This window comes from Ranitomeya variabilis, chromosome 6 (genome assembly GCF_051348905.1).
Source record: "Ranitomeya variabilis isolate aRanVar5 chromosome 6, aRanVar5.hap1, whole genome shotgun sequence".
Lineage (NCBI taxonomy): Eukaryota > Metazoa > Chordata > Amphibia > Anura > Dendrobatidae > Ranitomeya > Ranitomeya variabilis.
Window position 1 is genome coordinate 267,540,418 of NC_135237.1, and position 23,496 is coordinate 267,563,913.

Consider the following 23,496-nt stretch of genomic DNA (forward strand, 5'->3'; position numbering starts at 1 on the left):
GGGTATCAGGAGAAAATGGACTCCAAAATTTGTTGTGCAATTTCTGCTCAAGTCTAACTCCAACCCTAACACAGCCCTAACCCCAACACTCCACTTACCCCAATCCCAACCCTAACCACAACAATAACCCCAACACCACCCTTACCCCAACACCACAACCTTAACACCAACAACGCAACCATAACCCTAACACTGCTACTGTAACCCGAACACTAGACCTAACCTTAGCCCCAACCCTAACCCTAACTCTAACCCCAATTCTAACCCAAGCTCTAACCCCAACCCTAACTCTAGCTCTAACCCAAACCCTAACCCTAACTGCAAAGAATGGAAAAATATACTTTTTCAATTTTATTATTTTTACCTAACTAAGGGGGTGACAAAGGGGGGTTTGATTTGGTTTTTTTTCTATTTTGATTACTATGATAGGGTCTATCACAGTTGCCGGGTGCCAGCTGGTAGATCTTGGCAGGCACACTGCACATGTGTCCACCATTTTTTTTTCAGAAAAATGACACGGAGGGTCGATGGACAGAGGCGAAGGGTAAGGAGATGGCAGAGGTACCACAGGGGCTCAGGGGAAACCATTTCTCTTTCTTCTAGTATGGAAGATCATATCAGAGGAAAGAAAAATTAAATCCTTAACCCCAGGTGCTTTTTTCATTTTCATTTTTCGCTCCCCTTCTTTCCAGAACCATAACTTTTTTTATTTTTCCATCAATATGGCCATGTGAGGGCTTATTTTTTGTGGGATGAGTTGTGCGTTTGAACGATGCCATTGGTTTTACCATGTCGTGTAACAGAAAACGGGAAAAAATTCCAAGTGCGATGAAATTGCAAAAAAAGTCAATCCCTGACCTGCCATTATGATTCTCCAGGTTATTACGAGTTAATAGACACCAGACATCTCTAGGTTCTCTTTTATCTAAGTTGTAAAAAACATTCCAAAGTTTGCAAAAAAAAAAAAAAAATTTTACAATATTCCGATACAGGTAGCGTCTCCATTTTTCGTGATCTGGGGTCAGATGAGGGCCTATTTTTGCATGCCGAGCTGATGTTTTTAATAACATCACTTTTGTGCAGACACGTTCTTTTGATTGCCCATTATTTCATTTTAATGCAATGTTGCGGCGACTAGTGTTGAGCGATACTGTCCGATACTTGAAAGTATCGGTATCGGAAAGTATCGGCCGATACCGGCAAAGTATCGGATCTCGCCGATACTGATACCCGATACCAATACAAGTCAATGGGACTCAAGTATTGGAAGGTATCCCTGATGGTTCCCAGGGTCTGAAGGAGAGGAAACTCTCCTTCAGGCCCTGGGATCCATATGAATGTGTAAAATAAAGAATTAAAATAAAAAATATTGATATACTCACCTCTCCGACGCAGCCTGGACCTTACCGCTGTGAACCGGCAGCCTTCTTTGCTTAAAATGAGCGCGTTCAGTACCTTCCATGACGTCACGGCTTCTGATTGGTCACGTGCCGCTCATGTGACCGCCACGCGACCAATCAGAAGCCGTGACGTCATCCCTCAGGTCCTAAATTCCTAGAAGGGAATTTAGGACGTGAGGGATGACGTCGCGGCTTGTGATTGGTCGCGTGGCGGTCACATGAGCGGCACGCGACCAATCAGAAGCCGTGACGTCATGGAAGGCCCTAAACGCGCTCATTTTAAGCAAAGAAGGCTGCCGGTTCACAGCGGTAAGGTCCAGGCTGCGTCGGAGAGGTGAGCATATCAATATTTTTTATTTTAATTCTTTATTTTACACATTAATATGGTTCCGATACCGATTCCCGATACCACAAAAGTATCGGATCTCGGTATCGGAATTCCGATACCGCAAGTATCGGCCGATACCCGATACTTGCGGTATCGGAATGCTCAACACTAGCGGCGACCAAATAAAATGTAATTTTGGCATTTTGATTTTTCTTTTCGCTACGCTGTTTAGCGATTAGGTTAATCCTTTTTATTTATTGATAGATCGGGCGATTCTGAACTCGGCAATACCAAATATTTGTAGGTTTGATTTTTTTATTGTTTTATTTTGATTGGGGCGAAAGGGGGGTGATTTGAACTTTTATATATTTTTTTATTTTTTTTATATTTGTAAACACATTTTTTTTTTAAATGTTGGCACGCTTCAATAGCCTCCATGGGAGGCTAGAAGCATCCACTACTCGATCGCCTCTGGTACATAGAGGTGATGCACAGATCACCTCTATGCAGGAGAATTACAGGCTTGATATGAGCGCCAACCACAGGGTGTCGCTCATAGCAATCTGCCATCAACAACCATAAAGGTCTCGATTAGACTTCTGGTTGTGATGGCAATGCACTAATGACCCCCGATCAAGTGACGGGGGTCATCGGTGCGCGTACTTCCGGACACGCGGCCGGCAGCGCTTGTTAAATGCTAGTTAACTAGTTAATGGGCGTGGGCAGATCACGATTTCACTCGCGCCCATTGCGGGCTCATGTCAGCTGTTAAAAACAGCTGACATGTTGCGGCTTTGAGGTGGGCTCACCTCTGGAACCCACCTCAAAGCGGGGGATACTGCCAGCTGACGTACTATTCTGTCAGCTGGCAGAAAGGGGGTAATGGAAAATCTGACTTTTTTTTTTTTGCGATTGCCGTTATTCGGTGAGTAACGGCGATCACAAGACTAGGGACGGTAAAAACTGACCTGAATCATGTTGTCTGAGGTCTCAGCTACCCCCAGTAGCCGGTAGGAATAAGGCCCCTTAACTGCTACCATTAAAAGGCATATCTTTGGTTGTTAAAGGGTTAAATTACACCATTAGTTTATTGCATAATGTATTGGTTTTAACAGTTTTATTGCTACTGTATAGGGAAAACTAAGATATTTTGATCTCTAGTTACAGCATTTTCTATGACATTGCAGCAAACAAAAAAATACATTTTTTTGTTATTTAACATTTTTCTGTTTACAGTGTTTACTGTTCAAGTGAATTGTTTTTATATTTTGATCGAACATACTTTTGTGGACGCAGCAATACCAGACGTGTAATTTAAAAAAAAATATATTATCTTTATTTTTAATGGAAGAGAAGATTGGAGATTTGAACTTATATTTTTTTCATATTTTTTTTAAACTTGCTTTTTTTACATTTCACTGTATTTATTGGTTGAACATGTGATCGTCTGATCACTCATCCTATATACCGCAATATCACATTATTGCTGCATATAGCAAAAACCATGGGAGTTCTGCAATGGCAGGCACTGAGGTTTTCAACAAACTCCCGGCTGTCATAACTACCCATGGGCACCACACAATCGCATCACGGGTGCGCCTCCCCATGACAGTGCGCTCTTAATGCTAGTGGCAGAGATTGACAGTGGCATTTAACAGGTTAACAATTGTGGGGGTATCTTGGCTCCTCCCCTGCAGTTAGAGGCAGGTCCTGGCTGTAACACGTAGCCATTACCTTCCAAGTATGCGGCAATCTCACCTTGTGAGCCCACTCCATACACCTGCTTACCAACTTGTGCCATACATTTCGGTCAGATCGGTAAGGGGTTAAATAGACACAAAAAAAACATGATGTAAATGTTGCAAAAACAAACAATTTGCAATATTAGAGAAAAGCATATTTCTGAATCTATTCAGCTAAAAATACATCTGAACAAAAACATTGATCCCTTGTCCAAAATTAGTGAACATTTTGTCCAAAACTCAGAAATCATTCCTTTCCACCCTTGCAGCGTAAAAGTGACTAATGGCCGGATCATATGTACAGCAAATTTATAATTTGGAAATAGGCTTCCTCTGAGCTCATGATGCATTATGTCTGGATACTTAATGTCGTATTTAACAGCTGTCCATCTGTGAATTTCAGTGCTGTGTTCAAAGAAAGAATAGTTTCTATGGATATTGTTTGTAATTTTTACACAGGCCATTTGTTAGGGGAGTAGGATATAAAGCAGAGGTGACTGAGCTTCGTATAACTGGAGCAGAACTGCTCTATAGTCTTAAATGTATCATCCAGTATTTTCAGCTGCAACCAAGTGTAGTCAATCCTGCTCACCATTATTGGCATCCCTTAATTTTTTTCATGGACTGTACAATATCTTCAGAAATAAATGTAAATGTAACAAAGTTACATCCTCAGGATATTTTAACTAGTGGTCCAAAGAAATACAACAATAAAACATAGTTTTTCAACTTAGATGTTGCAATTTCAAAGAAGAAACATAATAAACAGCATGTGCAGCAATAAAGGCACTCCTAAGTAATACTTGGTTGCGCACCTTTTGGCGTTGCTGACAGCCTCTAAGCATTTCTTGTAGCCGTAGCCATCTATAAGCTTCTTGCACATTTCAGCTGGTATTTTGTCCCACTCTTCCTTTGCAATTTGAATGTTTGCAGAGTTCTTTTTCCCAATGGCAGATTTGAGCTCACCCCAAAAACTTTCAATGAGATTGAGATCAGGACTCATTGTTGGCCATTTTAAAATCGTCGATTTTTTTTTTTTCCTTTCAACCATTTCTCTGTACTTTTGGATGTGTGCTTTGGGTCATTGACTTGCTGGAGGACCCATGACCTTCGACTCAAATAAAGTTTTCTTACACTGGGTAGGATATTTCACTCTAAAATCTCTTGATAATTCTCTGATTTTGATTCCTTGATTCCTGTGATATGTTGAAGGCCTCCAGTACCAGACACAGCAAAGCAACCCCACAGCATCATGGATTCTCCACCATGCTTAACTGTTGGTAGGGTGTTATTTTCCTTATAAGCTTCATTGCGCCGTCTGTAAACAAACTGTTGCTTTGCATTGCCAAAAAGCTCTATTTTTGTTTCATCTGTCCACATAACATTTTCCCAGAAGGATTGCAGTTTGTGAAGGTATTTTTTAGCAATGATCAGTCATTGCTTTTTGTCTTTTCTTCAGTAAAAGTAATGGTTTCTTTCTTGGCCTTCACCCATAAAGTTCTGCTTGGTTTAGTGTGTGGTGTATGGCAGTTGTTGAAACCATGAACCCAGAATATTCCTGGTTGGCCTTCAGGTCTTTGGATGTTTGACGTGGTGTTTTTCCCACCATTCGCACTAACCTTCGAAGACATCTCTTGTTAATTTTCCTCTTTCCTCCCATGTCCAAAAAGGTTCTTAACAGTTACATGCTTGGCAAACTTCCTAATAACATTGCACACTGTTGAAACTGGGATACCAGGGTCTTTGGAGATGGCCTTATACCCCCTGGAAGTCTTGTGTTTGCTAATAGTAGTTCTGATGACCTCAAACAGCTCTTTTGTCTTCACCATTGTGACAATGGAACAAGCCTACCATGTGACTTTTTATCCCCTTAATGACTGTCAATATGTATTTTAACTGACCTGAGATATAAGAGAATAGCATCCCCATACAGGTGACAATCCAGCAGCTGTCAGCTGTACACTATAGCTGACAACTTGCTGCATCAGCCACGGTCAGTATTAGCACCGGCCATATCTGTTTAACCCCTTAGATGCTGCTGTCAATAATGACTATATCATATAAATGGTTAAAAGAGTGTGGCTTCTCCCTCTTTATCCCTACTGGCACCCTGAGATTATGATTGTGAGGTCTTGATGTTTGCCATGGCAAAAAAATACTTTTTCACTCCTATCATGCCACTTTTTATTAATTTCTGAAAAGCACCTGAAGGGTTAATAAACTACCTGACAGCAGTTTTCAGCATATCAGGGGGTGTTATTTTTAAAATGATATCACTTTTGGGAGTTTTCTAATATATGGGACCCCTAAAGTCACTTCAAACCTGGATAGGTCTAAAAAAAAATAAATGTTGTTAATTTCCATGAAAAAATGAAAATTGCTGCTATAATTTTAAACCTCCTAAAATGCTAACAAAATAAAATAAAATTTTACAAATAGTGCTGATGTAAAGCCGACATGTGGGAAATATTATTTATTAATGTTTTAGTGTGGTATGACTATCTGAATTAAAGGGATAATCATTCAAAGTTTTAAAATTGCTATTTTTACATTTTTGTCAAATTTCTGATTTTTTTTATAAATAAACACAAAACATATCAACCTAAATTTACCATTATCTTAAAATGTGCCATGAAAAACACAATCTCAAAATCACTGGGATTTGTAGAAGCGTTCCAGAGTTTTTACCACATAAAATGACGCTGGTCAGATTAAAAAATATTGACTCTGTCACTAAGGGGTTTTTTAAAACACTGAAATGATCATTCATTGGATAATTCATGTCACATGGGTGCCGACAATTAATCACAGGTGATTCTCATTTGTGATTTACCACAGGCAAGTCAAAATGTGTTTCCATACTAATTTAATGTAAAGGGTGCCAATACCACTGTCACGGCAAGCTTTAGGTTTTTCTATTTTTTTCCTCCCATTGTTTTTTTTATTTAAATTATTGTTTAGCATTTGCTTTTTTGTATTTAATACGAGTGCTGTATCCAAAAAACTGTTTCACTCTATTCATTTTTTTCTGGAGATATTCCACATTATGTACTTAAACTTCATGGGTGCCAATGACGATGAGCAGGACTTTATAAATTAAATCTATTAGTTGCCATATTTTACTGTGTTGAATTCAGAGCAAAGGAAGGTCTACAAAAAGCAGGGAATGGATGGGTGCACGAAATATGAGCGACTCTGACAAATTATTGCTCCAGAGTTGCTATAAAGGGGCTATTGAAACTGAATTGCCACTTGGACCAAACTGCCAGATTATGGGTCATCAGTATATCTTGGTTAAGGCTGGTTTCACATTTGCGTTTGTGGCCGCAGCATTTGTACCGCATATAAACGCATGCGTCATGTTTTCCTATATTTAACATTGAAAACGCATGCGTTTTTTTTTGTTCGCATTTTGCCGCGTTTGACGACGCATGCGTCGTCTCGTCGTTTGTGGCTTTGCGCGGAAATGCAACATGTAGTAATTTCTAGAGGCGTCTATTTGCCGCCAGGAAACGCATGCGTTCGATCGCGCAAGGATTGCGACAAAAAAACGCATTGCTGTCAATGTAAACGCATGCGTTTTTAAGCACATGCGTTTTGTTGCTTTTTTGAACGCATGCGATGTACAGTAAAATCACACTGACAGGTTACAATAGAGTATATATATACACATAGAATAGGTATATATACATATATTTGTCAGTGAGACACCTATGTATATATATTTATATTTAATGCAGTGCTAGATAGCATAAAAGCCTCTAATTCAATTACCGGCTTCTGCTATCTCCTTCACAAACCCGACAGGATATGAGACATGGTTTACATACAGTAAACCATCTCATATCCCTTCTGTTATTACATATTCCTCTTCAGTAATGTAAGAAGTGTCTGTGTGTCAAATTTGGGGGCTCTAGCTATTAAATTAAAGGGTTAAATGATGTAAAAATTGGCGTGGGCTCCCGCGCAATTTTCTCCGCCAGAGTGGTAAAGCCAGTGACTGGGGGCAGATATTAATAGCCTAGAGAGGGTCCATGGTTATTGGCCCCCCTGGCTACAAACATCTGCCCCCAGCCACCCCAGAAAAGGCACATCTGGAAGATGCGCCTATTCTGGCACTTGGCCACTCTCTTCCCACTCCCGTGTAGCGGTGGGATATGGGGTAATGAAGGGTTAATGTCACCTTGCTATTGGAAGGTGACATTAAGCCAGATTAATAATGGAGAGGCGTCAATTATGACACCTATCCATTATTAATCCAATCGTACGAAATGGTTAATAAAATACACACACATTATTTCAAAGTATTTTAATTAAATAAAGACACATATTGTTGTAATATTTTATTAGACTCTTAATCCACCTGAAGACCCTTTGTCACCTGAAACAAAGTTTAAAAAAACAAACAACAATATTCCTTACCTTCCGTCGTTCTGTCCCACGTTGTAAATCCACCTGAAAGGGTTAACTAGTTTTACAAGCAGAAGCCTGTTAATGCAGCTGCCCCTGCCTGTAAAACCCCTGGGAATGAATGGATTGGAGGGGAATGACCTGTAGTTACCTTGAGTCGCGGTGATGCGCCCTCTGCTAGATGTCCTCATATGAACTCGAGCATGGGAACTTGTCCCCGGCTCGAGTTCATATGAGGACATCCAGCAGAGGGCGCCTCACCGCGACTCAAGGTAACTACAGGCCATTCCCCTCCAATCCATTCATTCCTGGGGGTTTTACAGGCATGGGCAATGCATTAGCAGAGCTCCTGGCTGTAAAATGATTTAACACCTTCAGATGGATTTACTTCGTGGGACTTGACCTGAGCGACGGAAGGTATGAGATATTGTTGTTTTTTTATTTTTCCTTTGTTTCAGAACGAGGGTCTTCAGGTGGATTACCAGTATAATAAAATATTACAACAACCTGTGTCTTTATTTCATTAAAGGACTTTGTAATAATGTGTGTGTCTTTTCTTAACCATTTTGTGCTATTGGATTAATAATGGATAGGTGTCATAATTGACGCCTCTCCATTATTAACCTGGCTTAATGTCACCTTACAATAGCAAGGTGACATTTAACCCTTCATTACCCCATATCCCACCACTACACGGGAAGGGGAAGGGAGAGGCCAAGTGCCAGAATAGGCGCATCTTCCAGATGGGGTGGCTGGGGGCAGATGTTTGTAGCCAGGGGGGCCAATAACCATGGACCCTCTCTAGGCTATTAATATCTGCCCCCAGTCACTGGCTTTACCACTCTGGCGGAGAAAATTGCGCGGGAGCCCACGCCAATTTTTTCCGCCATTTAACCCTTTAATTTAATAGCTAGAGCCCCCAAATTTGACACACAGACACTTCTTACATTACTGAAGAGGAATATGTAATAACAGAAGGGATATGAGATGGTTTACTGTATGTAAACCATGTCTCATATCCTGTCGGGTTTGTGAAGGAGAGAGCAAAAGCCGGTATTTGAATTAGCGGCTTTTATGCTATCTAGCGCTGCATTAAATATAAATATACATATATAGGTGTCTCACTGACATATACAGTCATATGAAAAAGTTTGGGCACCCCTATTAATCTTAAGCTTAATGTTTTATAAAAATTGTTTTTTTTGCAACAGCTATTTCAGTTTCATATATCTAATAACTGTTGGACACAGTAATGTTTCTGCCTTGAAATGAGGTTTATTGTGCTAACAGAAAATGTGCAATCTGCATTCAAACAAAATTTGACAGGTGCATAAGTTTGGGCACCCTTATCATTTTCTTGTTTAAAATACTCCTACCTACTTTTTACTGACTTACTAAAGCACTTTTTTTGGTTTTGTATCCTCATTGAGCTTTGAACTTCATAGCCAGGTGTATGCAATCATGAGAAAAGCTACTTAAAGTGACCACTTGCAAGTTGTTCTCCTGTTTGAATCTCCTCTGACGAATGGCATCATGGGCTCTTCAAAACAACTGTCAAATGATCTGAAAACAAAGATTATTCAACATAGTTGTTCAGGGGAAGGTTACAAAAAGCTGTTTCAGAGATTTAACCTGTCAATTTCCACTGTGAGGAACATAGTAAGGAAATGGAAGAACACAGGTACAGTTCTTGTTAAGGCCAGAAGTGGCAGGCCAAGAAAAACATCAGAAAGGCAGAGAAGAAGAATGGTGAGATCAGTCAAGGACAATCCTCAGACCACCTCCAGAGAGCTGCAGCATTAACCTGATCGCTAAACGGCGTAATGAGAAAAAAAATCGAAACGCCAGATTTACGTTTTTTTGGTCGCCACGACATTGCATTAAAATGCAATAACGGGCGATCAAAAGAACGTATCTGCACCAAAATGCTATCATTAAAAATGCCAGCTCGGCACGCAAAAAATAAGCCCTCACCTAACCCCAGATCACGAAAAATGGAGACGCTACGAGTATCGGAAAATGGCGCAATTTTGTTTTGTTTTGTTTTTTGCAAAGTTTGGAATTTTTTTTCACCACTTAGGTGAAAAATAACCTAGTCATGTTAGGTGTCTATGAACTCGTACTGACCTGGAGAATCATAATGGCAGGTCAGTTTTAGCATTTAGTGAACCTAGCAAAATAGGCAAGCAAAAAACAAGTGTGGGATTGCACTTTTTTTGCAATTTCACTCCACTTGGAATTTTTTTCCCATTTTCTAGTACACGACATGGTAAAACCAATGATGTCGTTCAAAAGTACAACTCATCCCGCAAAAAATAAGCCCTCACATGGCCAAATTGACGGAAAAATAAAAAAGTTATGGCTCTGGGAAGGAGGGGAGCGAAAAACGAAAACGGAAAAACGGAAAAAGCTCCGGGGGTGAAGGGGTTAAGTAGCTTTTCTCATGATTGCATACACCTGGCTATGAAGTTCAAAGCTCAATGAGGTTACAAAACCAAAAAAAGTGCTTTAGTAAGTCAGTAAAAAGTAGGTAGGAGTATTTTAAACAAGAAAATGATAAGGGTGCCCATACTTATGCACCTGTCAAATTTAGTTTGAATGCAGATTGCACATTTTCTGTTAGTATAATAAACCTCATTTCAAGGCAGAAACATTACTGTGTCCAACAGTTATTAGATATATGAAACTGAAATAGCTGTTGCAAAAAAAACAATTTTTATAAAACATTAAGCTTAAGATTAATAGGGGTGCCAAACGTTTTCATATGACTGTATATATATATATGTATATATACCTATTCTATGTGTATATATCTACTCTATTCTAACCTGTCAGTGTGATTTTACTGTACACCGCGCTGAATTACCGGCTTGATTTTTCTCTTGTGAAATTTCTCATCATGCGCACCATAAACGCAAATGAAACGCAGAAAAAAACGAATGTAAACGCGTACAAATGCGGCGTTTTTTAACAGCATGCGTCAACGCATGCATAAAAAAAAATGCCGCGTTTTTACGCGTTTATATGCATTTTTTCCACCACTTACGGATGCGGTTTAAATGCTGCGGATTTAAACGCAAATGTGAAACTAGCCTAACACAGTAACATTGCATAAACAATATTATTAATATCCTCATATTCATGAAATTGTTCTTAATAGTAAGCTAAAAGCGCTGCAGGTTCAGTAGTCATTATTATATGGCAAAGAAGGTATAACTTCTGAGAATTCTGGTGCTGCAGATGATTCTTTTCTTTCACTGGTGTGATTGAAGTATTTCTGATCTTTCAGTGCTCAGTAAGTTGTGGAGGAGGAATCCAGGAACGAACAGTCCAGTGTCTTATTCATGGACATCCTTCTAGTGGTTGCCTTGCCGGTCAAAAACCTATATCTTCACAAGCCTGCAACACTGAATTTTGTCCTCTAGAAAAAAAAGGTACGAAGTGGATGTCATTATAGCTTCTACTATTACACTACCTTATAGAAGTAGCGGAAACATAACATACATCTATTATTACTATACTATCACTTTACAGAGTGTTGGCAGCAAAACTGACTGACATACAACAGTTTGTGTATTTTCTGGATAACATACTACAGTCTGCTGTTATCACAGGGGGAGCAGAGGGCAGCACCTACAAAGGTAGCGTGGTATTTCGTGCCAATCCAAATTAATCACCAATAGAGTTGGGCGAATTTACTCAAGTGGAATTGAATTAAGTGAATTTTTACAAAAATGTGTATTTTCCAGAATGCAGATTTTTTGTTTTGTGCTTCGCCACCCACCTCTCCACCCAATTCCACTGCTCACTCTCCCTCCCACGATCCTCGGCACATCTTCTTACTGCTGCATGCTGCATTGTCAAGAGACCTGGGACTTTCAGCCATGACTAGATCCTGGATGTCCATGTACAGGATCATCCTACTCCTACATGAGGCTAGACGTCTTGGCCTAATGTGGTGATGCAGCACGCTGCGGCGGTACAAAGATGGGACAAGGTTTGTACAGGGGACAGTGAGTAGTGGAGGTGAGCGGTGAGTAATTTTTTAAATTTCTTCATCTTACATTTATTATGCCTTGGGGTCTCTCCAAAACCCCAGTGCATAATAAGGCACGTTGAATTTAAAGATAATAAATTTGCTGCAGATCAAATTTCCTGGTAAAATAACCACAATTTGAATTTAAATCTCGCCAGAATTACTCAACTTTAAAAGGCAGTCATGTGTTATTTGTAGTGTCCCATCTCTCATCTCTACAACTCTGGCTGATCCTAAGCAAGGTCAAACGCTTTAATAGTAAAGATAGATCATCATGGGTCAATAATGGAAAAATCCAAAGACACCAGCTTTCTCTGTACAACTGTAAATTACATATTTCATCCTTAATGTGATATGCCATTAAAAAAAATAAAACTCTTGCTTTATTTACAGATGTGTTCTGCAAGGATTATTACAACTGGTGTCATTTGGTACCCCAACATGGAGTATGTGGTCACAAATACTACGGAACCCAATGCTGCAGATCTTGCTCCAAATCAAAACTATAGGGCAAAAAGACTATAGGGAATACCGGACACAACAAATATCTGAAGCTTATCCAAGGTGCTGTCAGTATTGCGTCTAAGTCCACAAATGTCTGATACAATACTTATATTGAAAGAATTTGCAACCAATATAGTATTGGGGTGTGCGGAAAACAGAATTTATATGGAATCCAATACTGTACACAAGTTTCCAATGTCTACAAGTCACTGGGTAACTGGTCATTTCATGCTGGATAGCACATGGAAACGTGTAATTTTAGCATTGAGAGCTGCGTGAAATCGGTGCAGAACAAATTTGATGGCTAATCTTACCTCACTGTGTTGTGTGGAGGTTAGAGCTTACGAGAACATTTGTGTTCCATCAGTCAGCGTTCCCTTCCAAGTTGTCATTACGGAGCACTTCCGACAGCTGGCTTCAAGTGCTCATAAAGAAATGTCAGCTCTGTGGAGTTTATCACCTGCTGTAAAACCCAACTGCATTGTAAAACTGATTGCGTTCAGTACTTAGACATCCTTCCACTGTAAATCCGGACTGGGCAGATACGATTTCTCGCCTTCTGCTTTAGCCAGTGTTTTCTATTGGTGCTAGCATTTTGCATAGACTACACTGGCAATGTCTAGTCCTCTATTATAACATATTTTTAAGGTGCTTCTTTTTCAGCTTTTCCATAATTAAAAAGTAACCATCAGGTCCTTACAAATAACAATGTGTAACTTGTCACTGTAAAGGTACTAAATACAGTCATTATATCACAGCTTAATAATAACAATAATAGGCTCTTTTACACTAAATTACAGTATTTATTATCAAATCAAAAAGTACATATTGTAATGTGGAAAAAAACTGGATTACAGTTTTGGTGCTACAGTTCTTACTAATACTTATTGTACTGGAGATGATAGCAGCAAACAACTGTTATCAATACTTCTACAATGGTTACATCATGTTAAGTTTATTGTTAAATATTTATGAACTTTTTTTTAATAAACTTTTTTAATGAAAATATTTGTTTTGATGTTTTAGAATTAGCATTGGTTGAATATTAACTACATAAGCTGCAAGTTAAAAAAAAATTATGACCATTGTGTAATGCGATGAGATTACTGCTTCCTTCAAATAAATGCTGGTGCCAAAATGTTTAGCGCAATATGGCAGTCAATGGGGCACTAAGTATGATTAGACCAACATCTAGTAACTGTACACCCAGCATGGCCACCTTCGTTAATCTTCTAGGGGACATCGTTCATTAAAGATCCATTAAGTAAATTTTACTTAATGGATCATGGAATAATAATAAGCTCCACAAAATTGGATGTGTTAAAAAATTATACTCTGCACAGCAGGGGCACATTTATAAGATTATTTCAGCACAGGAACAATTTTTGGTAAACACCTATATTTGGGAGCTTATTTTTTTCCAAGATCTATTGATTAAAATGTACTTTGTCTGTGAGAAAACCACTTTAACTAATATAAATAATGACAAAATACATAGACAACACAACTATTGTTATGCTACCGTAAACATGTATTTTATTTGTGCATTTAACAGCACAATCTTGTCCAGTAAGAGATTTCCATTTACTGTATATGTAGGAATGTGGACTGTCTTACCCTGTTCCTGCCCCTGAAGACGACATACACACTATGTGAATACCATTGTGCGTTTTTATATGTAAAAGTAATGTGTATCTAATGTATGATGGTAATGTACAGTATATAAGGTGTTAATGCATAATGTAAGTATAGCATAAGGATAAGTTAAGAACCGCATAGGATATAGAATAAGGATACGTAGTTTTAGCATGAAAGATAGGAAATTGGTAAGAATAGGATTAGCCCGGTGGGTGGCCACTAGTGCTGACAAAAAAAGGACATTTCCTGGTTAGAGAGAGTAGAGTGTGAGTGAAGTGTATAGTGGAGTTCTAGTTCAGGTGGGGTGGGTTGCTAGGGACAGCATGGGCCAACCATTAGAGGCAATGGGAGACAAAGCGGAGTTTCCTGATGGACAGTCCAACAGCATCCAGAGCATAAGTACCACAGCGTGGGTCTGTTATTCTGAGATCATGAGATCAATGGATATGAAATTACATGGGGGACAAGTGGTTGGTCCTGGGTATACTGTCAGAGTGGACAAAAAAATCCCTGAGGCTGATGGAGACAGTGTGCTTAAGGGTAATCCAGAACGAACGGGTGGCAAGACAGAAGAAGAGTTGTACCAAGGACACAGCAATTTGCACTTCCTTACTCTTATCTAACTTGTTCCCACCTGATGAGCTTGGAATGTTTAGTAAAAGTTTGACTGTTAGGCTGGCGTCACACACAATGTATAAAAAATCGGTCCCTTTTACATGGACAAGAATCACACAAATGTTTCATGAACAGTTAATCGTGCACAGTGCGAGGATGCGATTTTTTTCTCCAAAACATATCCGTGTGTCATCCGTATGGCATCCGCATGACATCTGTATGGCGAGATTTTCTCGCTGGCTTCAAAATAGACATATAATGGATCTATGGGCTCAAATATTCTTGAAAACATATATATAGTCTATATACACTGCTCAAAAAAATAAAGAAAACACTAAAATACCACATCCTAGATATCACTGAATGAAATATTTCAGTTGTAAATCTTTATTCATTACATAGTGGAATGTGTTGTGAACAATAAAACATAAAAATGATCAATGTAAATCAATGTAAATCAAAACTAATATCCCATGGAGATCTGGATTTGGAATGATACTCAAAATCAAAGTGGAAAATCAAATTATAGGCTGGTCCAACTTCAGTGGAGATGCCTCAAGATAAGGAAATTATGTTGTGTTGTGTGAGTGTGAGGCCTCCACGTGCCTGTATGACCTCCCTACAATGCCTGGACATTCTCCTGATGTGGTGGGGGATGGTCCCCTGAGGGATCTCCTCCCAGACCTGGACTAAAACATCCACCAACTCCTGGATAGTCTGTGGTGCAACGTTGGTGGATGGTGCGAGACATGATGTCCCAGATGTGTTCAATCGGATTCAGGTCTGGGGAATGGGCGAGCAAGTCCATAGCTTCAATGCCTTCATCTTTCAGAAACTGCTGACATGCTCCAGCCACATGAGGTCTGGCATTGTCCTGCATTAGGAGGAATCCAGGGCCAACCGCACCAGCATATGGTCTCACAAGGGGTCTGAGGATCTTATCTTGGTAACTAATGGCAGTCAGGCTACCTCTGGTGAGAACATGGAGGGCTGTGCAGCCCTCCAAAAAAATGCCACCCCACACTATTGCAGACCCACTGCCAAACCGGTCATGCTGAAGGATGTTGCAGGCAGCAGACCACTCTCCATGGCGTCTCCAGACTCTGTCACGTCTGTCACATGGGCTCAGTGTGAACCTGCTTTCATCTGTGAAGAGCACAGGGCTCCAGTGGCTACTTTGCCAATCCTGGTGTTCTGTGGCAAATGCCAAGCATCCTGCACAGTGTTGGGCTGTGAGCACAACCCCCATCTGTGGACATTGTGCACTCAGGCCATCCACATGGAGTCGGTTTCTAACCGTTTGTGCAGACACATGCACATTTGTGGCCTTTTGGAGGTCATTTTGCAGGGCTCTGGCAGTGCTCCTCCTGTTCCTCCTTGCACAAAGGCTGAGGTAGCGGTCCTGCTGCTGGGTTGTTGCCCTCCTATGGCCCCCTAAACATCTCCTGATGTACTGTCCTGTCTCCTGTTAGCGCCTCCAGCCTCTGGACACTACGCTGACAGATACAGAAAACCTTCTTGCCACAGCTCGCAATGATGTGCCATCCTGGATGAGCTGCACTACCTGAGCCACTTGTGTGGGTTCTAGAGTTTGTCTCATACTACCATGAGTATGAAAGTGCAACCCACATTCAAAATTGACCAAAACATCAGCCAGAAAGCATTGGTACTGAAATGTGGTTTGTGGTCCCCACCTGCAGAACCACTCATGTGAAATTGATTGTCAAACAGTGTTGTCAGTGAGACACATATATATATTTATATTTAATACAGAGCTCAGCTTTTGCTAAATCACTACCGAACCCAACAGGATATGAGCCATGGTTTACATACAGTAAGCCATTTCATATCCATTAGATTTTTACATATCCCTCTCTAATAATGTTAGAAGTGTTTGTGTGTAAAATTTGGGAGCTGTAGGTGTTAAATTAAAGGGTTAATTCACGGAAAAAAATAATGGCATGGGCTCCTACGCAATTTTCTCCGCCAGAGAGGGAAAGCCAGTAAATGAGGGCAGATATTAATATCCTAGAGAGGGACCATGGTTATTGGCCCCACCTCGCTAAAAACATCTGCCCCCAGCCACCCCAGAAAAGGCGCATCTGTAAGATGTGCCTATTCTGGCACTTAGCCTCTCTCTTCCCACTGCCCTGTGGCATTGGCATATGGGGTAATAAGGGGTTAATCTCAACTTGCTACTGTAAGGTGACATTAAGCCTGGTTCATAATGGAGAGATGTCAATAAGACACCTATCTGTTAGGAGTCGAGTTCCCGCCGCTGCACAGGAGGAATCTTGAGCCATGTCCACTGCGATCTCCCATTCTCCTCCGGCCTTAATAATTTCCTTTCCTTGTGTTGAATGTTCGCGAATGTTGGAGCTACCTAGCGCCTGACAGTGCTATCCTACACTAGAGCATGATCTGTACTGCGTCTAACCAGCAGTGTCTGCCTGCACGGCACTGCACACACTCTGTGCTGTAATCTTAATTTATCCTGACAACTGGTCAGTGTAGGGTGGGAACTCCCGCTTGATCTCTGCTTCTGAATTGGAGCATCCTCAGGCGCGGGCTGAAAAGCCACAGAGGGTCAGAGCGGGATCAATCACCAGCTTAGTGGGGGTGAGTCTCAGGGATCCCACTTGTGTTCATCTGCTGCATCCTGTGTTCGCTAACAGGGCACAGCGTTTCATTTGTTTCACTGTGATTCTGTGAAGCAACAGAGTTCACTTTAGTTCTTACTGGGTGTCTGAAACCAAATTTACTCAGGTGTAGTACCGCCATATAGTGCCACCATTACTTAGCAGCAGGTTCCATCTCTGCACGGTGGACCCCGGACTGCGAATGCACCTTTACCATCTTTAATCTATTCGGTGCATTTCGCCAGCCGTAACATTATACTAGCGCCAGGGTCTGGCTAGTACTGGCGGACGAACAGCCACTGCAGTGGTACATCCAGCAGCTGGATGGCAGGTTGGTGGCTCTCGAGCGTACAACCTCAGCTGTGGATGTTACCACAGTAGCTGTTCAGGCTGCTAGCGTGGCTGCAGCAAGTTTGTCCACTGCCACCCCTGTTCCAACCTTATCCCGCCTCCCGCTGACAGATAAATACTCTGGTGATCGCAAGTCATGTAGGGCAGAGGTGTCAAACTGCATTCCTCGAGGGCCGCCAACAGGTCATGTTTTCAGGATTTCCTTAGCATTCCACAAGGTGCTGGAATCATTCTGTGCAGGTGATTAAATTATCACCTGTGCAATACAAGGAAATCCTGAAAACATGACCTGTTGGCGGCCCTCGAGGAATGCAGTTTGACACCTCTGATGTAGGGGATTCGTGAGCAGTAAAAAAAAAAAAAGTTGTGTTTCAGCTCACCCCCATCAGCAAATCCATGAAAGTCCACAGAAACATCCGAGCAAGGAAAACGCCACCGCCCAACGTCATCTGCCAGGTAAGTAAGAAGAAAATCCAGCTCCGGAGTAAAAAGTCATCAAATTTATTTCCATATTTAAAATTTGGAAAAAGCTGCTTACAAATAGCTGCACAACTATTCCAGAAAAGAAGCCAAAAAAAAAAAAAAATACAAAATGCAAAAACAATAGTAAAATATTAATAGTGCAACATCATCTCTTTTCTGAGATTTAACCCTGTAGGCACTCTGGTGTTCAATAGATAAATCCAGAAAGCCTCTCTGTCACGTAATTTGCTTTCTCTGTCACCGCCTTGTATACTTTTATACATTTGTTCTATCTATTTTTTTCTTTCAGGTTGGTAATTACACTTAGCTGTGCGGTATTCTTGATATGTGAATATAAATTGTGTTTAATGATTTTGGTGTTTTTTACCTGTCCTAAGGTCACATATTCTAGATATCCAATGGGATTTGTTAAGGCGGAGTTAATTATTTTCATTGCTATTCACCTGTTAAATTTGTTTTTATATGACTTGCTGGGCTATTCAAGTTTATGCTATGGACAAAGAGCACCATGTGTGTTCGAAACGCGTTCAGCTAACTTATGACTTCTTTTCTGGAATAGTTGTGCAGCTATTTGTAAGCAGCTTTTTCCGAATTTTAAATATGTGGAAATAAATTTGATGACTTTTTACTCCGGAGCTGGATTTTCTTCTTACTTACCAGGGGAATCGTGAGCCAGTGCGCTATACACCTCGAGCTCCTGGCTGCACGTTTTCCCACAGAGTGGGAAAGGTGAGATTCATTATATCCCTCCTGTCGGACAGGGCGTTGGAGTGGGCTATGCCGCTGTGGGAGCGCGATGATTATGTGGTGCAGAGTGCTCCGCTGTTTCTGAGCACTCTGAAACAGGTCTTTTTAGGACCTCAAGTCACCCATGACACGGTGCTCCAACTGCTGGCATTGACCCAGGGCTCATCCACGGTCAGCCATTTTGCCGTCCACTTCTGGACTTTAGCATCTGAGCTGAAGTGGTCGGATAAAGCCCTCATCCCTGTAATTTGGAGAGGGCTGGCTGACCATGTGAAGGACTCTTTGGCCACCAGGGAGTTTCCCGCCACACTGGAGGAGCTAATAGCTGTATCAACTCGCATCGACCTTCATTTTAACGAGCGAAGGTTGGAGCGAGCCCAGTGTAGGCAGAGGTTTCGGCTGGCTCCCACCTTCGCCAAACCTCTGAAATCTCAATTCTGGGATGGAGTGAATCTTGTGAGGGTAGATGTCTGAGGGAGTGAGTTCAGGTTGCTACAACTGAAGTACCCCCTGATCTTTCCTCTCTCCCCAAGCACTATTGGCCATATGCGGATGTGTTCTCCAAGAGGGCTGCGGAGACCCTTTCGCCTCACTGCTTCTATGACTGTCCTATTGGGCTCTTTCCTGGGGCTGAGCCTCCCCGGGGTCAAGTCTACCCATTATCTCTCCCAGAGATGGAGGCAATGTCTCAGTACATTCAGGAGAATGTGGCAAGAGGATTCATTAGGAAGTCAGTGTCACCTGCAGGGGTGGGGTTCTTTGTGCAGAAGAAGAATGGAGAACTACGTCCATACATAGATTACAGGGGTCTTAACGCCATCACTGTTAAGAATAAATACCCTCTGCCCCTGATATCTGAGCTCTTCGATAGGTTGCTGGGAGCGAGGGTATTTACTAAGCTTGATCTGCGTGGTGCTTACAACCTGATTCGCATCCATGAGGGGGACGAATGGAAGACAGCTTTTAACACCAGGGATGGGCACTATGAATACCTGGTGATGCCCTTTGGGCTCTGTAAGGCCCAGCCATTTTCCAATACTTTGTGAACGATATCTCTCGGGATATGCTCTCCTCCTCGGTTGTAGTCTATCTGGATGATATTCTCATCTATTCTCCAGATATAGACTCCCACCGAAGAGATGTTTGCAAAGTCTTCGACCTCCTACGGGCAAACTCCCTTTATGCCATGTTGGAGAAGTGTGTGTTTGAGCAGGAGTCTTTGCCTTTCGTGGGCTATATCATCTCTGCCCAAGGATTGGCTATGGATCCTGCCAAACTACAGGCTGTGATGGACTGGCAGGAACCCCATTCTCTTAAAGCGGTGCAGTGCTTTATGGGGTTAATCAACTATTATCGCCAGTTCATTCCCCACTTCTCAACTTTGGTAGCTCCCCTTGTTGCCCTCATCAGGAAGGGAGCTAATCCCAAATTGTGGTCGAGGAGGTCTCCAAGGCCCTCCTCTCTATCAAGTCACACTTCGCTGACTCTCCCATTTTACATCGCCCCAATGTTGATAAACCATTTATCATGGAGGTGGATGCCTTTTCCGTCGGTGCTGGAGCAGTCCTCTTCCAGATGGATGCTCAAGGTCGGAAGCATCCTTTCTTCTTCTTCTTCTCCAAGACCTTCACACCGGTGGAGAGGAATTATTCCATAGAGGAACAGGGAGCTGCTAGCCATGAAGTTGGCCATTTTGGAGTGGAGACATCCTCTGGAGGGGCTCGCTACCCCTTCCAAGTATTCACCGACCACAAAAAGTTGATGTATTTACAAACCGCCCAGCGGCTAAACTCTCGCCAGGCCAGATGGTCCCTGTTCTTCTCTCGGTTCCACTTTACCCTCCATTTTCTCTCTGGGGAGAAAAACACTCGGGCCGACGCTCTCTCACACTCCTTTGTGTCATCAGAGGAGGAGGAGCCTTGGCTTATTGTCCCTTCTGAGAGCCTGAGAACTGTGGCTCCGGTATCGCTAGAGTCTGTGCCCCCAGGCGAGACTTTCGTACCATTTAATTTGCGACCAGAGGTTCTCTCTTGGGCTCACTTGTCCAGGGTGGGTGGACATTTTGGGACAAAGAGGATATTAGAGTTTCTGGCGAGGATGTACTGGTGGCCACATATGGCCCGTGACATCAGGGACTATATTCGGGCATGTTTCCTGCGCCAAGAATCGGTCTCCTTGGCAACGGCCTGCTGGGCTCTTTTACCCACTGCCGGTGGCAAACAAGCCCTGGGTGATGGTCGGGATGGACTTCGTGGTGGGCTTACCCAAGTCTCGTTCCATTGTTTGGGTAGCCACCGACCATTTTTCTAAAATGGTGCACTTGGTGCCGCTTCCATGGTTACCGTCTGCACGGGCCTTGGCGGCGTTGTTTATTAAACATGTTTTCCGCCTACATGGCATGCCAGACAAAATTGTCAGTTTCCGGGGTCCCCAGTTTGTGTCTCGGTTTTGGAGAGAGCTCTGTCGTTTACTCAGCATTGAGCTGAATCTCTCTTCTGCGTACCACCCCGAGACGAATGGGTGGGTAGAGAGGGCCCACCAGACTCTATTCACATACACATACCTGCGACATTTTGTCTCCGCCAGGCATGATGACTGGGCATCCTTGCTACCATGGGCGGAGTTTGCATTGAACAATGACGTAGCTGACTCCACCGGGCAGACCCCATTCCTCCTTAACTACTGCCAGCATCCGAGTGTCCCTGTGCCCATGCCCAGGTCATCCATCGATTCTAGGGTGGCAGACAGGGTGGTGGAGGCATGTGACATTTGGGACCACACACAGGATGCCATCCGGGCCTTCAAGGAGAGAATGAGGGTTTCTGCTGATGTACATCGGCGCCCCACTCCAACCTTTGCTCCTGGCGACTTAGTGTGGCTCTCCGCCCGTAACATCAGGCTGCGAGTTGAGTCCACTAAGTTTGCGCCTCGCTACATAGGGCCCTTCAAGATTCTGGAACAAGTAAACCCTGTGGTCTATCGGTTGACCCTTTCTCCATGCCTAGGTATCACCGACACTTTTCATGTGTCCCTCCTAAAACCCGTTCATATGTCCCGGTTTTCCAAATCATCTGCCGGGACATCGGGCTCTTCCACGGACGATTACGAGGTGAATGCTATCATGGGGTGTAAGGTGGTACATAGCAAAAAATACTATCTGGTTGATTGGAAGGGTCATGGCCCAGAGGGCAGGACATGGGAGTCTGTTGATCACATTCGGGCTCCGCTGCTCATTGGGGCCTTTGAGGCTCAGGGAGGAGGGGGTCCTAGGAGGGGGGTAATGTTAGGAGCTGAGTTCCCACCACTGCACAGGGGGAATCTCGAGCCATGTCTGCTGTGGTCTCCCATTCTCCTCCAGCCGCAGTGGAGCCTGCTCAGAGGAGACATCGGTCCCAGCGTCTGACTCAAGCTGATACTGTGCACTTGGTTACTGCTGCCTTTCCAGGCTCTGCCTCTGTAGCCAGTACTGATCAGCAGCGAGCAGGCATTTCAGGGACTAAGTCCTGCTTTTCCCATACTGAGCATGCCCACAGGACGACCTCCCATTGGAGGTCGGGGGTCACAAGCTTAGGTCCTGTAGCAGCTCCTATTGGACCACTAGGAAGGTCCTTGAGTGCTACAGCTATAAAAGATTTGCATGGCTGCATGGACATGCGCTAGTATAAACCTATTATTGTGTGTGGATGTGTGCTTGTTCTGGTGATTGCTCCTTAATCATTCCCATTCCTTGTGTTGTTGAATGTTCGCGAATGTTGGAGCTACCTACACTAGAGCATGATTTGAACTGCATTAAACCAGCAGTGTCTGCCTGCACGGCACTGCACGCACTCTGTGCTGTAATCTTAATTTATCCTGACAACTGGTCAGTGTAGGGTGGGAACTCCCGCTTGATCTCTGCATCTGACTCGGGGCGTCCTCAGGCGCGGGCTCAAAAGCCACCGAGGGTCAAAGCGGGATCAATTACCACCTTAGTGGGGGTGAGTCTCAGGGATTCCACTAGCGTTCATCTGCTGTACCTTGTGTTCGCTAACAGGGCACAGCGTTTCATTTGTTTCACTGCGACTCTGTGAAGCAACAGAGTTCGCTTTAGTTCTTACTGGGTGTCTGAACCCGAGTTTACTCCAGCGTAGTACTGCCATATAGTGCCGCCATTACTTAGCAGCAGGTTCCATCTCTGCACGGTGGACCCCAGGCTGCGAACGCACCTTTACCGTCTTTAACCTATTCGGTGCATTCCGCCAGCCATAACACCTATCTATTATTAATCCAATAGTAGGAAAGGGTTAAAAATGCACACACACATTAAGAATAAAGTCTTTTAATGAAAGAATCACAAAAAAATGGAAAAACACGCTTTTCTGGGGTGGCTGGGGGCAGATGTTTTTAGCTGGGGGGGGCAATAACCATGGTCCCTCTCTAGGCTATTAATATCTGCCCTAAGTCACTGGCTTTCCCTCTCTGGTGGAGAAAATTGTGCGGGAGCCCCGCCACTTTTTTCCGTTAATTAACCCTTTAATTTAACACCTACATCTCCCAAATTTTACACACGAACACTTCTAACATTATTAGTGAGGGATATGTAAAAATCTAACAGATATGATAT

The 23,496-nt window shown here is 42.6% G+C and overlaps 1 protein-coding gene across 1 annotated transcript in view; it reads left to right on the top strand.

Moving 5' to 3' along the window:
• Positions 1-13,426, top strand: part of ADAMTS16 (ADAM metallopeptidase with thrombospondin type 1 motif 16) — a 370,445-nt gene extending 357,019 nt beyond the window's left edge. Inside the window, exons 22-23 of the mRNA XM_077269610.1 lie at positions 11,170-11,314; positions 12,310-13,426. Of these exons, the coding sequence (XP_077125725.1) occupies positions 11,170-11,314; positions 12,310-12,425 (261 nt within the window). The 3' untranslated portion in view covers positions 12,426-13,426. The remainder of the gene's footprint in view (positions 1-11,169; positions 11,315-12,309) is intronic.
• Positions 13,427-23,496: the final 10,070 nt, after the last annotated feature.